This window comes from Protopterus annectens, chromosome 11.part0, assembly GCF_019279795.1.
Source record: "Protopterus annectens isolate FY-2018-M chromosome 11.part0, PAN1.0, whole genome shotgun sequence".
Classification (NCBI taxonomy): Eukaryota; Metazoa; Chordata; order Ceratodontiformes; family Protopteridae; genus Protopterus; species Protopterus annectens.
In genome coordinates, this window is record NC_056745.1 from 68,004,139 (window position 1) to 68,019,726 (window position 15,588).

Here is a 15,588-nt window from a genome sequence, read left to right on the forward strand (position 1 = left end):
TGTCTGGGTCCCAACTAATAGAGGGTGATTGGACTAGAGCTCAGAGAGAGCATTCTTGTTAGGTAGGTTGAGTTAAAAAGAGTATTTTCTTGTTTTATTTAAGCCCTGCAATTGCACTTGTTTGCGTGTAGTGTTCCATGATGTATTGCCCAGTACTGTGGGTTACCATTGGTGGTTCAGATGTAAACGTTTTGTTTGTTAAATTTTCCCTTAGCATTTTGCTTTTGGTCCTCCAGAGGTTTCTCATGGACTTCCTCTACTGTCAGGTGGATCACTAAGCCTAGCCTCAAAGGTACCAATACACCTCTCACCCACTAGCCACTCTAAGTGTGACCTCTTTCCCTGATCATATAAATCTGCCTATCACTATGGACGGACAAGTTCCCCATTCCTCCAGCCAGGCTGGTCGATATGGGCATCCTGAGGCAGTGTAGCAACTGTCTCATGTTCACAGACAACCCTCTACTCCTAGTACACACAAATACAATGTGTGAGACATGCAACTATATTAAGAACCTTGAATCCATGCTCTTTCACACATCAATCAGTACATATGACAATGAGTGGGTTTGCCAGCATGCACACCTCACATCCTACTCCACCCAAACCCACTTTACACATACCTACATATGCAAAGGTCCTCACCAGAAACAGACCTAAACACTAGCGAGCTTCCAATCACAAGCACGCTATACATACTTCCTCTGCAGAACGCATTACAGATAATAGTTCAAGTACCAGTGTCTCACCCATCAAGCCCTTAAGACAAAACACAAAATCAAACATATTAGTCATAGGTGATGCCATCGGGAGACATACTGATGTCCTCCTAACCAGGTTGGATAAGGAAAATTCCCAACGCAAAAACTCCATCTAAAAACAACCTCAAGGTTATGCTGCTAAATGCTAGGAGTCTCAACATGAAACTGCACTTATTGGAAGCTGCCCTCACCTTGGATGACACAGACATTTGTGCAATCACTGAGACCTGGTTCACGGCTGTGGAGAGCACCCCAGCCATACCAGGTTACACTTTTTTCCACACGTTCAGACAACATACTGAAGGTGTGAAAAAGTACAGTTTTGTACCTACCATAAATGTAGATGTTCGAGTGTATTCACTACTGCTGCAGTCATTACACTTGGGTTATACTGCCACCAGGCGGTCCCGCAGTCGGCCAGAGTTCCAAAGTCTTGGTCCGGCGACGGTTGCTGTCGCTTCTTCCCTGACGTCAGTGCGCCAGGGGTATACAAGATGCAGCCAACGCCATTTTCTTCCGTTTTTCTTGCCCCAGATGTCAGGTGCCCCCAAATAGGTAGGCAATACATATTGCTAATGAAACATACATAAGAAATAAAAAACAATACCTAAAGCTACAAGCAAATACACCACATAGGTTGTATAGGATAGAAGTCCCAGCTAAGAAAGAGGGGATGGTGGGTGGGTAACCTGGACTGCAGCAGTGAATACACTCGAACATCTACATTTATGGTACGTACAAAACTGTACTATGTTCATCGTGTTTCACTGCTGCAGTCATTACACTTGGGTTGAATCCCAAAGCTGAGGTTGGGTGGCTGGGTCTATAAAGGATTTGGAGTGACTATGAGGCCCTGCAGCACTGCAGTGGCAAAGCCAGCTCTGGATTTAGAGTAAAGAGGTAAGTGGTAATGTTTGGTAAAGGTGTGCACTGAACTCAAAGTTGCAGCTTCCAAAATATACTTGGTTGGTACTCCTCTAAAAAAGGCTGCTGAAGTGGCTGTGGCCCTGGTGGAATGATGCCTAATGTTGTTAGGCACAGTTTTTCCATGTTGTATGTAGCAGAAACTGATACACTGTCCTATCCACTTTGAAATGGTCTGTTTTGAAATAGCCTTTCCCTGTGATCCTGCAGCATATGATACAAACAGTTGCTCAGTTTTTCTGAAAACTTTTGTTTTGTCCAAGTAGAAACATAACTGCCTGTGTATGTCCAATGAATGAAGAAGTTTCTCCCCTTTACTCTAGGGATTTGGAAAAAGTGTTGATAAATGAATAGTTTGGTTAAGAGCCACACTGGATACCACCTTTGGCATAAATGTAGGGTTTGTTCTTAAGGAAACCCTGTCCTGATAAAAAATGATGAAAGGTTCCACTGCCATTAGTGCCTGTAACTCTGAGACTCTTCGTGCTGAAGTTATTGCCAGAAGCAGAGCAGTTTTCCATGACAAAAATTTTAACCCTGCTGAAATGGCTGGCTCAAAAGGTGGTAAAGTAAGTTTTTCCAAAACAAAGTTGAGGTCCCAAGTTGGTGTTGGTGCTCTCCACGGCGGTCTTATGTTTTTAGCCCCTCTGAGGTATTGTCTTAGTAATGGGTGAGAAAAAATAGGAGGATCAGTGTTGCAATGAGCTGAAATGGCAGAGGCGTGGATCTTAATAGATGAAAAGGAAAGGCCTTTGTCCAGCATCTCAGTTAAGTATTGTAATATCTGAGGAATACTTGGAACAAGAGGGTCAAGGCCTTGAGCCTGGTTCCAGGCGCAGAATCTCTTCCACTTTTCTGAATAAGATTTCCTGGTGATGGGCCTCCTGGCCTCCAAAATGACATCCATAACAGCTTTAGAGAGAGGTGTTGGCTGGTTGGCTATGATATCTGCCATGCAGCCAGATTTAAGGTTTTGAGCTGGCTGTGCAGGATCTGATTGTTTTGCTGAGTCAGAAGATGAGGAATTTGAGGTAAAACCATGCTGGGCCTTGAGCCAAATTCTTTAAGATTGGGTACCAGTGCTGGCGCGGCCAGTCTGGGGCAATCGGGATCAGTTTTGGTCTTTCTAGTCTGGCTTTTAGGAGCATCTTTGATAGCAGAGGCAGTGGTGGGAAGGCATAAACTTTTAGCGTTTTCCAGCTGAATGAGTTAGCATCCGCTTTCCATGCTTGTGTGTGGTAAATCCTTGTGCAGAATTTCTGTAGTTGGCAGTTCAGAGGGGAGGCAAAGAGATCTATGTCTGGGCATCCCCATTTTTGTGTTATCATGCTGAATACTTGTGGATTTAATTTCCAATCGTGAGGATCCATGATATTTCTGCTCAAGTCATCTGCCAGAGTATTTTTCTTTCCTGGCAGGAATTGTGCTTGGAGATGAACTTGATAGGTCACTGCTGTGTTCCACAAAGTCATGGCTTGCCTGCATAGGGGGTAGGAATGAATACCCCCTTGCTTATGTACCACATAACTGTGGTGCTGTCCGTCTTTAGTAGTAGTTGTCCTGGATGCAGAAGGCTCTTGAAAGCTGTCAGGGCATTTTGTACAGCTAGCATCTCTTTTTGATTGATGTGAAGATGCATTTGGTCTGCGGTCCACTTGCCCTGGATACATTTTCCTGCCATGTGTACTCCCCAGGTGTAGTCTGATGCATCTGTTGTGAGCGTCAGCCTGGCTGTGGGTAAAGTGAAAGGCTGTCCCTTGTTGTGGTGACACGCCTGTGCCCACCATCGAAACTCCTGTTGTAGGCAGGGAATGAGTGGTATTATTGTTTCCAAGCTGTGACAGTGTTGAGTCCAGACACTTTTTAGATACCATTGTAGCTTCCTCATATGCAGCCTGGCATATGGTATTAGTAGTATGCAGGACACCATGAACCCCAAGGCCTGCAGAATTTTTCTTGCAGGGAGTTGGGTTTTTGTTGCCATCAAATGAAAATACTGAGTCAGTTGTCCTTGCTTGTCTGGCGTGAGATAAGCCATCTGGACAGTTGTATTTAAGCTTGCACCCAGGAATATTATCTCTTGTGAGGGCACTAGTTTTGACTTCTTTTGGTTTATTGTGTACCCTAGGCTCATAAGTAATCTTTTTACAAACGCCAGATGCTGTAGTAGAATGTCCCTGCTCTCTGCTTGTATAAGGCAGTCGTCCAAGTAAGGATATATTTGAATTCCTTTCTGTCTGCAAAATGCAATTACTGGTGCCAGGCATTTTGTGAAGACCCTGGGCGCAGTAGATAATCCAAAGGGCAGTGCAGAGAATTGGTAATGCATTGTGCCAGCTATGAATCTGAGGTATCTTCTGCAATTTTGTCCGATTGGGACATGCAGGTATGCCTCTTTGAGGTCCAAAGTAACAAGCCTAGCCTTCTTGCCCAGCATGTAAAGAAGCTGCTGTAGTGTCAACATTTTGAATTTTGGAATATCCAGGTAAGTATTTAGAATGGATAGGTCCAGTATGGGTCTCCAAGTTTTGTCCTTTCTGGGGACCAAGAAAAGTCTTGAGTAAAATCCCTGTCCTTGTTCCTGTTCTGGTACTTTTTGAATAGCCATGTCCATGAGGGCTGTAATTTGTTGTTGTGCCTCTGCCCATTGGTTTTGTGGCAGATCTGGCATTTCTTTCATCCTTGGTAGAGTGTGAAAGTGGAACTTGTAACCCTGAAACACAATATCCAGAACCCATTTGTCTTGGGTGATTATAAGCCAATTTTGTGCAAAAAGTGCTAGTTTTTCCCCTAAGGGAGCTTCCAAAAGGCAAGAGCTTGGCATTTGAAAGGGGAAGTCATTGGGACTGTTTCCTAAAAGGTTGTGACTTATCTTCTGCTCCTTTAGGGGTTGAAGTACCCCACTGTCTTGGTTTGTAAGAACCTTGGGGCTGAGATCTGCCTCTTGAGCGTCTGTATCTGCCTCTTTGTGGTCTGTCTGACACTGGAAAGGACCAGTTTTTAGAGGGCCAATTTTTGCTAAATCTAGGAGGCTGTACCTGTAAGAAATCCTTTACTGTCTGCATAGATTTTGCTTTATCCTCCATTTTCTTTAATACCTCTTCAGCCTTAACACCAAACAAGATATCATGTTGTAAAGGAGCATCCAATATTTTTGCCTTAACATGATCAGGTAAACTTTGTTCTTTTAACCAAGCATGCCTTCTTATCACAGATCCTGTAACTGCAGCTCTACAAGAAGCCTCTAATGAATCAAAACCACTTGTTCAGCTGCATGCAATAAGTCCTGTATTTCCTTATGATCAGGACCTTCTAAGCTTGTAGGCATTTTCTGTTTTAGCAAAGACATTAAATATTGTTGGTATTTAAGCATTTGGAACTGGCAATTTAAGGCCCTTACTGCTAGAGTTGCAGACGTGTAAACTTTCTTCCCCCATCTATCCAATGCTCTGGAATCCCCGTCAGAGGGTACTGGATTTTTAGCAGTGGAAGCCTTAACCCATTTTGGACCCTGGAAGATAGTTTCTGGGTCAGCAGGTCAGCAGCAGGGTTTTTATAAAGAAATTTGTGAGAGTCAGGGACTCTGTATTACCTGTCAGGCTTGACTGGAGCTAGGGGCAAAGAATCAGGGGTTAAACTAGATTCAGAGAACACATCATCCACAATATCTAACACAGGCGGAATAGCCAGGGGCCTGTGCTGAGGCAATAATAGAAAATTTCTGAGCCTTTTCTTGGATTCTGAATAATCCTGGCTCTCCCAATGGAAATGCTCCCTCATGGTATGGCAAAGTTTCCCCAAAAGAGTAATCCTCAGGAGGAGAGGCTGAAGGGATTGATTTTTCAGAATCAGTGTCCTCATAGGGGGGTAAAGAGTATCCCTGGTCTGAAGAGGAATCGGAGGAAATGGAAACCTGGTCTGAGGAATCATAATCTGTATCCTGCCTAGGCCTTTTATCAGGAGGGGGATGAGAACCCCTGATCAGAGTAATTAGGTCTTCGGCCATTTTGAGCATCTGTTTTTTAGGCATGGTGGCCTGTGCAGGAGAATGCTGTACTTGTTTCTTTGTCTTTAATGGAGTTTTTGACTTGGTTGCTGTTTTGATGGTAAGCTGAGAAGGTCTGAAAACACCCTCAGAAACTGATGCCTGCTCAGCGGCTCTGGACCCATCTGAGGGAATAGTTTCCATAGGCCCAATACCTTGTGTTTCCAGAGGCCTAGCTGTCTCCACTTGGGAGTTGGAGGCGGCTTGTGGCTCTGAGGCAGCGGAAGTCAGGGGCTGCGAAAGCGCCTCACTGAGCACCGGCGAACTGGTGACTGGCCTGGAAGAGGCTTCGTTGTCGGTTTTGGGCCTCAGTTGCCTGTCCTTATCCTTGTCTTTGCGTTTTTTTGTGTATTCCGGTCGTCGGCTGTTCCGACGGCATGGTATAATTGAACCTTCGCCCAAAGTAATGGCGAGCAAAATCAAACCGATGTTTAATAGTGCATTTGTTAAATCTAGCACAAAACCGACAACTAGTGACGTCGTGGTCTGGGCCTAGGCATGGAATACATTAAGAATGAAAATCCTTATGAAGTGTTTGCTTCCCACAAGAAATACAATTATTAACTTTTACTGACATCGGTCTGAGGCAAGAAAAAGTTTCCCCAATGGGGTACTTAGCTTTATTGAAGACTTCGGTTCTGAAATTCGACTTCGAAAATCTCAGGAGTCGGCCGACCGGCACTTGCGAACTGCTTTTGATTCGGGCACCGCGCGGCAAGAAAGACTGAAGAAAATGGCGTCGGCTGCATCTTATATACCCCTAGTGCACTGACGTCAGGGAAGAAGCGACAGCAACCGACGCCAGACCAAGACTTTGGAACTCTGGCCAACTGCGGGACTGCCTGATGGCAGGATAACCCAAGTGTAATGACTGCAGCAGTGAAACACAAGGAGGCGGTGTATCAATTATCATTAAAGATCAATACACCTCCAGATTGGTAAAATAGTACGACTCCCTGAAGACACTTCAGGTGCAATTAACAGTTGGTATGACACCTATTCAAGTCATTGCCAGCTACAGAACCCCCTCCATGAATTAGGACACTCACTTTGCCTATTTGGATCTACTTAAGTCTGTCAAGATACACTCAAACACCATGGTTTTGGGTGACTAACTACCCATCCATTGACTGGGTAAATTATTCATGCTCAAACTCATTTGCCCAAAGGTTCCTCGACTATGTTAACTCCAATGCTCTGGACCAACTGCTTGACACCCCCACAAGGGGTGCCAGCATCCTGGATCTGATGCTCACCAATATGGTGGACCACTGTAGCAACCCCACTGTGAGGTCCTCCCTGGTGAGATCTAACCATAAATCGGTCTCAGTCAAAGTAACTAACACACCTAAATCTGCTCCAGCAGCAACTAAACTAAAAACTTCTCCAAAACAGATTATAACCTCTTACGGTATGGTATAAATAGCTTCACTGTACCTCCTCCCTTCAATGGAAGTGGGAACTATGCTGAGCTCTACAGAAAAGCTTTATACAAACACCAGTATACCTGCATTGACTCGCCCGTACCAGATAGGACCAAAATAAGCCCCTCAAGGAAGAGCAAACCTGCCTGTTGGTCAACTGCCATTAACAGGCTTTACAATAAGAGGAAGAAATTCCTGTCTAAGGGTAAGAGGGAGCGAGCCCTCCTAAACTGGCAACACTCCCTCAGCTTAAACAAGCAAATGAGACTTCTTGTGAAGTACTCTACAGCAAACTCCAAGTCCAAATTAGCTTCCTCAACAAAGGACAACCAAAACACATTCCACAGTTACATCCGTAACCTAAAAGGAAAGGCCCATATTTGTGCAGGACTGATAGTTAATGATACCACATATACTGAGCCCATGGACATAGCTAACCTGTTGGCAGACAGGTTCTGTGAAAGCTTCACCCCCTGTCCCCACAACACATACCCCATTATATCCCTTCCACCTGTCCCATACCTTGCATCTCTAACCAGCATGTTGTAAATGCCCTCTCTAAGGCCAAAAACACAGCATCTACGAGACTGGATAACATCCCAGGCTGCGTCCTATATGGGCTCCAACATGAATTAGCAACACCATTGGGTACTCTTCAGTTATAGTTTAAGCACCAGTTTTGTACCAACTGAATGGAAAACTGCCACCATTATTCACTTGCACAAAGGTGGCGTTACCACTGACCCTGGGAACTATACACCTATTAGCCTGACTAGCCTTATCTGCAAGGCCATGGGCCGAATCATCATGCACCTTATCAACAAAGATATAGATAATCTCCAAAAGCCTGACACAGCTCAGTTTGGATTTGTCAAAGGGAGTTCATGCCTGTTAAACCTGGTGGACTTCTCTGAGACAGTCGTCAAGGCTCTGGATGATGGGAAATCTGTGCATACAGCCTACCTGGACTTAGCCAAGGCATTTGACACTATTCCCCACTCAGGCATCATTGACAAACTCACCCAGTTAGGCATCAACACTTGTAGCTTTAGATGGGTCGCTTACTGAGAAAACTCATACAGTCAAAATAATGGAATCCACCTCCAACAGCAGACCTGTAACCACTGGTGTTCCCACAGGGATCAGTCCTGGGACCTCTACTGTTTGGAATCTATTTCTCCAAAGTTCAAGCAAAAGCTAAAGGTCTGTGGCTGACAAAGTTTGCTGATGACTGCAAACTGGGACTGGTCATAGACTCTCCAAATGATGTCAACATCCTCAAGCAGGTCTTACATAAACACATGATTGGTGACAAAATCATGGCCTTAAACTCAATGCAAAAAAATAATATCATTCCTTTTGGTAAAAGCGTTGTTCTGGCCAACTACCAAACCTATAGCAACACCTTAAGTGTGCACTCAGTGATGAGCGACCTGGGCATACAGGTTGAAAGCAACCTTACCTTTGACCACCATGTCTCCACAGTGGTAAGAAGGGCATGCTATATTGCTCATCTCGTAAGGGTACTGCTTCCAGAAAAAAAGTTATTACGTCCCTGTACTCCTCCCTCATCAGGCCAATAACCGAGTACGATGTTCCTTTCAGCATGTACCATTCTAGGCACCTGCAGCAACTGAAGAAACCACAAAGGTTCCTCACAAGGAAAATTCAAGATCTTCATCATCTGTCCTATGGGGATTGTCTGAAATCACTGTCATTTGATTCTGTTTCATACAGACTACTCAGAGGTGATCTCTGCCTTGCATACAAGGCAATCTCTGACCCTGCGTTATTGTAAATGCTTCATATCGAAAGTCAAATGGTACACGGGTTACTCGCTTTAAAGACCTTAACCTGGTACGTGACATTAATAAAACCTACTGGAGGGACAGATTTGTCGCTCACAGGTTACCACACCTTTGGAGCTGACTTCCACTTGATGTCAAACACAGCACCTCATTGCCCCTCTTCAAACACAATTTGGACGATTGGATGGGTGACAGTAAATTCAACCTGGGGGTTCCACCTGTGTCCCTCTTGGACAGGGGAAACGTGCTGATCATAGAAATAAGGGCAAGAACTTGGCTAGGCTTGTAAGGGCCCTAGGGTCATTAGCTTAGTAACTTCCTATAATCCTATAAGGGTATACAGCAAATGTGTACTAATGTCTAGGGTAACAGCCAAGACCTGCCACACAGAGGGAAGTTCTTCACTACATAGCTAGAGATCACAGCTATAATCATTGGTTCCCAGTGCTGTTTGCTGCACGCTTACCAACAGTAACTGAAACTTGACATAATTATTTTGCATATACAGAATGAAAAGTAGGAGTAAGATTTACTGCGTCACTGCAACACAACAGATTTTCCAGAATGGGGGTGTAAATACCAACTCCTCAGCAGTTTTTCCATCCCAAGCTTAAAGGTAAATTACCATCAGTTAGCTAGCCCAAAAGACACCCTTTAAATATTCAGATGGTAGCAACTAACTTTGAGCACTCACTCTTCTCAGTCAGTGGGTGCTGCACAGTTATAGGCATGTGTAAAATGGATAAAGTCCTTAACCAATATATAAATGATCAATCCCAAGCATTCAGAGTTAAATAGTAAAACTATTCACCTGAAATGAACAAAACCAAATAACTTTTCAAAGTGAAAATGTAATCAAAGTCTTGCACAAGAAATTGAAAATAAATCCTTCAAAATGACAGGCGTTGGTCAAAAAAAAAAAAAGTCAAACATCTAAACTAGACCGTACCTGTTTCTGCCTACAGATGATCTGTGTTCATATTTTTACATTCAACATGGAATTTTTAGGGTTGTTACAGGCAAAATATCCGAGCTTTGTCTTAGAGGGAATTCTTGAAGTTTCCATACGTCTATAAATGTTACAGTTTGAGTTAATCAGTTAGTCCCTCTATTTGCAATTCCTTATACAGGATTTTCTGTGGCGGTTTGCATCAAAACGATGCCCTTTTTGTTCCCACAGTAATACGTCAGTGGAAGGGTAAAATTCTTCAAGACAAAGTTTATATAAGGACATCATCATGTGATGTCAGCAATAGCCATGCATCATGTTCCTTGCAAATTTGCAAACATCTGCACAGACAAAAAAGCATTTTTAAACTATAATACCTTTTCACAGTGGCAGATATGCAGTTGTATACATGTTTCAGATTTTGCTCTAAAGTTCTACATTTTACTGAAAAGGGCAAGTGCAATGCAATGCAATTGCTCTCACTTTAATTTTGATTCAACACGGCTTCAGTACAATATTTTATCATTTTTTTGGAAAAACAGAAATGTTCTCTAAAATTACTACAGTTCTTCTCACACTTCCAACTGCTTATGAACTGCTACAGTTATTAGTCTCTTACAGGTACATGCAATTAAAACGTTACCTAGGTTGTCCTGTAAACTATGGCTGTATATCACAGTAACGTCTCTCTTTTTTTTTTCTCCCCTCAGCTGACCATCAGCTGCTAACATCTCATCTCCTTATTCACTGGGTCTGCCAGACTTGCTTCAGCCTCGCACTGACTCAGCACAACCCCTGATCAAGGCCAGTGAGGAAGCTGAGGATACTGATGCAGCATCATACTGCTGTTGGGAGTATGATCTAATTCCTGCTCCCCTCAATGCACCCCTACCAGCACTGCAGTCACTGCCCTGGAGAGGTGCATATGCACATGCACAACCCCTGACTAAAGGGCTCACCACTCATGCATCACTTCCAGTGGGCGGAGCCTAAGACTTTTGACAGAATCAAAGTATGTCCTCACATTTCAAACAAATGTTCATATCTCTGGAATGATTGAGGTTATGAAAGAAGCATAAATGGCAAACTCTTCAGCACACACTATTTTTATAGAGGTAGAATTCCTTTGGTTCTAGGTCTTAAACCAAATGTTATCAGTCACATTAAGCACAGTAACTATTGCATTTGTAATATTTTGTAAACAACTTACAGTATCTCAGCAACCACTCAAGTTACACACATACTGTCAAGCAGCATTTTATTCATCTAGCTGACAGCTTTTGTATGAGGCTAAAGAGTTCTGCCCATTTTACTTGGTTGTTGAGATATTTAGACAAATGCAAAAGTTATATGTACATAAATTAATATCATAAAAGCAATAGTTAGTCTATTTACCTCCACTAGACAGATGTCAAGTTATTAATGCAGTTGAGTTTGCCACTGTATAAGCTTTAAGATGCAATAATTTAAAACCTTGTCAATAGCATAGGTTTGGAATTATTGATGTAAATATGAACATGCAATACTTAACCCCTAGAGGAGTCAGTAGGAGTTCACTGTAAATGCACCTGGAGGCATCACTCAGATGTAATGAATTAACTGAATAAACTACTTGAAACTTAAACAAGACAGCTTTATTCCTCCCACAGGGAGGGCATCAGACAGTCTCTCCTAGATCTGCCAGCTAAAGTGATTTTATATGAACATTTCTAATTTTGTTTCTTGTTAGCTGTCACCCTCATGGTCACAGGAGGCATACTAGACCCAACTTGAACTTTCTGGCTAACCTATGTAAACTGTTAATGAGGGGTAGTGCATGTATGTGCATTTCAATAGGGGAAGGCACTGTAGCAAGCACATTGACACAGGTCAAAAGTCCTCCTACCCAGAGGAGGGACTGGACTAATGATAAAAAATGTCCTCATTTCCAGGATGCCTGCGAGGACACAAGCAGCACTTGTGACTACCTGAATGATGTCTCCCTTTGCCCAATCAAACTGGGCAGATCTCCATCACTAGTGAACAAACTGGTTCAAGTTTGAATTGGCAGGTGTGGTGTCTTAACAGGTGTTGGGGCAAACAGCATATAATAAAAGCAACATAAACAGAGTGTATGTTAAGTGTAGATAGGCACAACTACCTTAAAAAGGAAGGCCACACAGGTGTTAGTTAGGTTATGAAAAGAGAGCTACATTAAGAGACAAAGAAATACGAGCAGTTAAGGAAGAATCACATGCAAACTAAAATGACAGACAAACCCATCTTCAGCAAAAATGAGTAAATAAAGGATGGGAGGGATGAGATCAAGTCAGTAAGCAGCATTAGTATCAAACAGCTAAACATTCAAAGAAAATGGAAGGAAGAGAATAATCAAGACGAAGGCAGCACGGCCTAAACCCAGAAAGGACTGCCGCATGCCGAACACCCCATGCAGGCACAAATACTGCAACTGTGGTCACTACTTACTTGACTACTGTTCCATACTTGGAAAATATCTGCAAAAAAGGAAATAAGTACATGTCAGCACTTGCTTATTTGAAGCTTGGAAGTTACTCTACATCCCCTTTTCATTTACAACGGCAGACACCCATTAACTCTCAGATATGGGTATATACTACAAACCACAAACGTGTACGATGCTCCAAATGTACACTGCCCTAACACTCCAACATAATAAACCTGTACGATGCCCCAAATGTACACTGCCCTAACACTCAGACATAATACTTTAGAATTAATTCACTCCGAGAGCATACAACCATTCTGGGAGAAGACAAATTGTGGGTTATCAGATCAGTATGCTAGCTGTAGCTAGTCCACTCTGTTGCCACCATTCCTTTTACCTTGCTCATAAGGCTCTCTCTGAACCAATTTTCTATATCTTGCCTGATCCGCACTCCTCCCTGTTCCTTGTGCTTGCAAGCCATCCACTTCCTCAACTCCTTATTAAAGCTATTCATTCCCTTTGAAAGGGATGGTAGCAGACTATGGTATGCAGTGACATCCAGGAAACCATCCAGGATTTTCTTAGTGGCCTAATTCACCACCCATTACAGTCTTAAGGCATGCTTTATTGAAGAAGGACCACACTGCCAGCATAATGGAAGTCTGCGAGCAACACATGCACACACACACACACACACACACACACACACACACACACACACACACACACACACACACACACACACACACACACACACACACAAATTCAGCACTCAGAGAAAAGTGACATGGACATGGGGAGAAGAATAAAACTCCACATAGGCGGACTGAATCACAGACCTAGCTACTAAGACAGTACACTGCCTCTAGGAGCCATCACCCCATGCAAGAACAGGATTTCCTTAAAACAACAAACAGTCTCTACTCCGCATCCATCCAGATCTCATTTAAGTTCCTTCATCACCCCAACTTAACTCCTGAATACCACCCATCTACCTACTACATGACAGTAAAGTATCTCCACAGCATAATCCTTTTTGTCTTCCAGCATGGATGCATACACTTGTCGGTATGTGTTTCACACTCAATGATTTAGCTGGTGAAGCTGATAGAAAATCAGATGATCGAAAAGTAACAACTTTTGTATTAAAAGATTGCAGTACAGCAGAAAAATGGGGAACATGGCCTTGCCCCATTATAGAGCAATCTTGGAGTTAGACATCAGTAACAGGGGGCATGAGGGGCACAGCCCCCATTTGGGGGTGCAGGTGGGCTTTCCCCCCTGCAAAAAGCATTTTTTTTCAATCCTTTGTGGATCGGTGTGTAGAAGCTTCAATGTAGTGAGTTTGAAGACTTGTGTGTTGATGGATGTCCTTGTCAACAAAGTGTCAGGCTCCCTCAAGCATACACTTGTCAAATATTTAACACTTACACACAATTCAGCTTGGCATATCTACCAAGTACATTTTTTGCCTCTCCCATTTTGTGTGTGACCTGCAGAACAGGGCGAATGTACTCCAGATGTGTCCTTACAAGTTCCCTATAAAATAAGAGGATGACTGCATTAGTTAGAGTTCATTCTCATAGGAACTTACCCCAGCAACCATTTATTCACTGCCGTTTCATACTGTCGTGCAAGATTCATTCTAGGCATGACTTAACATCCTCAGAGGCTTTTGCTCCATAATTCTCCCCAGGGTCACCCAGCTTCTATGCAAACATGCGATTCCTGGATTTCCACATCAAATAACAATACTTTCCATTATTTCTCAGTATCACAACCATTTGGCAAACCTTTCCTTAACATTTCTGGAGTCAAAAAGGCTAACTTCTGTTCTCATACTGAGTGACCTTTTAACTAAGGAATTAGCCTGTGCAATATGAGTGCAAGTTGTGAGACATCTGGGCTAACAGATTACTGAATGCTTCCAGTCTCAGAAGCAGGTCAGTATAAGCCTTCAGCAAGTTTTCTGAGGAACAAAATTTAAGTACAGGCTAAGGACAATAAATTCACAGCCATACACCCCACATGATCTCGGGTCAAAGAAAACTTTGTATTCCTAGCAATAAACTTTAGCTGCTTTTTGAAAATTGAAAAAAAGACAACACTGACACGTTCAGGTATGCAAACTAAAAAAAAAAAAACATCTGTGCTGCCCATTTTCATTTCTCCTCAGCTAATGGGTTTGGATCCAATTCCTCAGATCTGACTCGGCCATTGCTAAAATTCGTGGCAACCAAAAACCCTCAAGCTTCTCCTTACCCATAATGCATCAACAAGTACCTCAGTCTCTTTTGATGAATTTTCTGGAAAGGAAATATTTGTTGTGCAAAGAAAAAGGAGGTGAAAAACTTGCATGCAGTCAAAAATAGACAAGACTATAGCTGGAGCTCGGTATAAAAGGACAGCAATGTCCCCTAACCACTCATTCTTCCAGAAGTTTGCAAAGGAAAGGGGTTGGTGAGAGGGGAGTTGAAGAATGAAAATGGACAACAGAGAAGGAACATTACGGTAAGTACAGAACTTCATCTGATTTGTCAATTTTCATTCTATCTTCAACTAATGGGACAGTCTTCAGCCAACTAAAATCCCGGGTGGACTCAAGGAAGGATATTCCTGAACAAAGTTGAACAAAATGATGCCAGATCCAATTTGTAATGCGTAACAAAGGTAAGGGGAGTAGCCCAAGTAGCCGCTGCACGTATGTCGTCCATGGATGTCCTGGAAAGAAAAACTGAAGACATTGCCATGGATTTAGTTTAATAAGCTTGTACTGGTTGTGCTAATGAAACAACCAATTTTTTTTAGAAAGGAAAGAGATACAAATCAGTTAGCCATCTGGCTAAAGTTACTTTGGCAAACGGTTTTCCCAATTTCAAGTTTGCAAAGGATACAAACAGCTGGTCCGTTTCCCTAGTGTTTTTTGTTCTACGCAGGTAAAAATGTAATTGTCTGTGAACATCCAGTAAATGTAGCTTGTACTTGCCTTTGCTAGAAAACTGCGCAAGAAAACTGGCAAATTAATGGACAGATTGATATTGGATTCTGACATCATCTTGGGATGAAAGGATACATTGGTTTGTAATGTAACTCTATCATTGTGAAAAGTCAAGTACGGAGGTTTTGAAGATAATGCTTGAAATTCTGAAATGTGTCTAGCAGATGTAATGGCTACTAAAAACGGTTTTCTAAGTATGACATCTAAGGTCAAATTTAGGTGCTGGTTCAAAG

The 15,588-nt window shown here is 42.7% G+C and overlaps 1 protein-coding gene across 2 annotated transcripts in view; it reads right to left on the bottom strand.

Annotated features, from left to right (window-relative positions):
- The window catches only part of ZCRB1 (zinc finger CCHC-type and RNA binding motif containing 1), a 364,751-nt gene that overhangs the window by 271,753 nt on the left and 77,410 nt on the right, over nt 1–15,588 (bottom strand). For both annotated transcript variants that reach the window (XM_044087452.1, XM_044087451.1), the window contains exon 3: nt 12,378–12,406. In XM_044087452.1, coding sequence (XP_043943387.1) covers nt 12,378–12,406 — 29 coding nt within the window. The remainder of the gene's footprint in view (nt 1–12,377; nt 12,407–15,588) is intronic.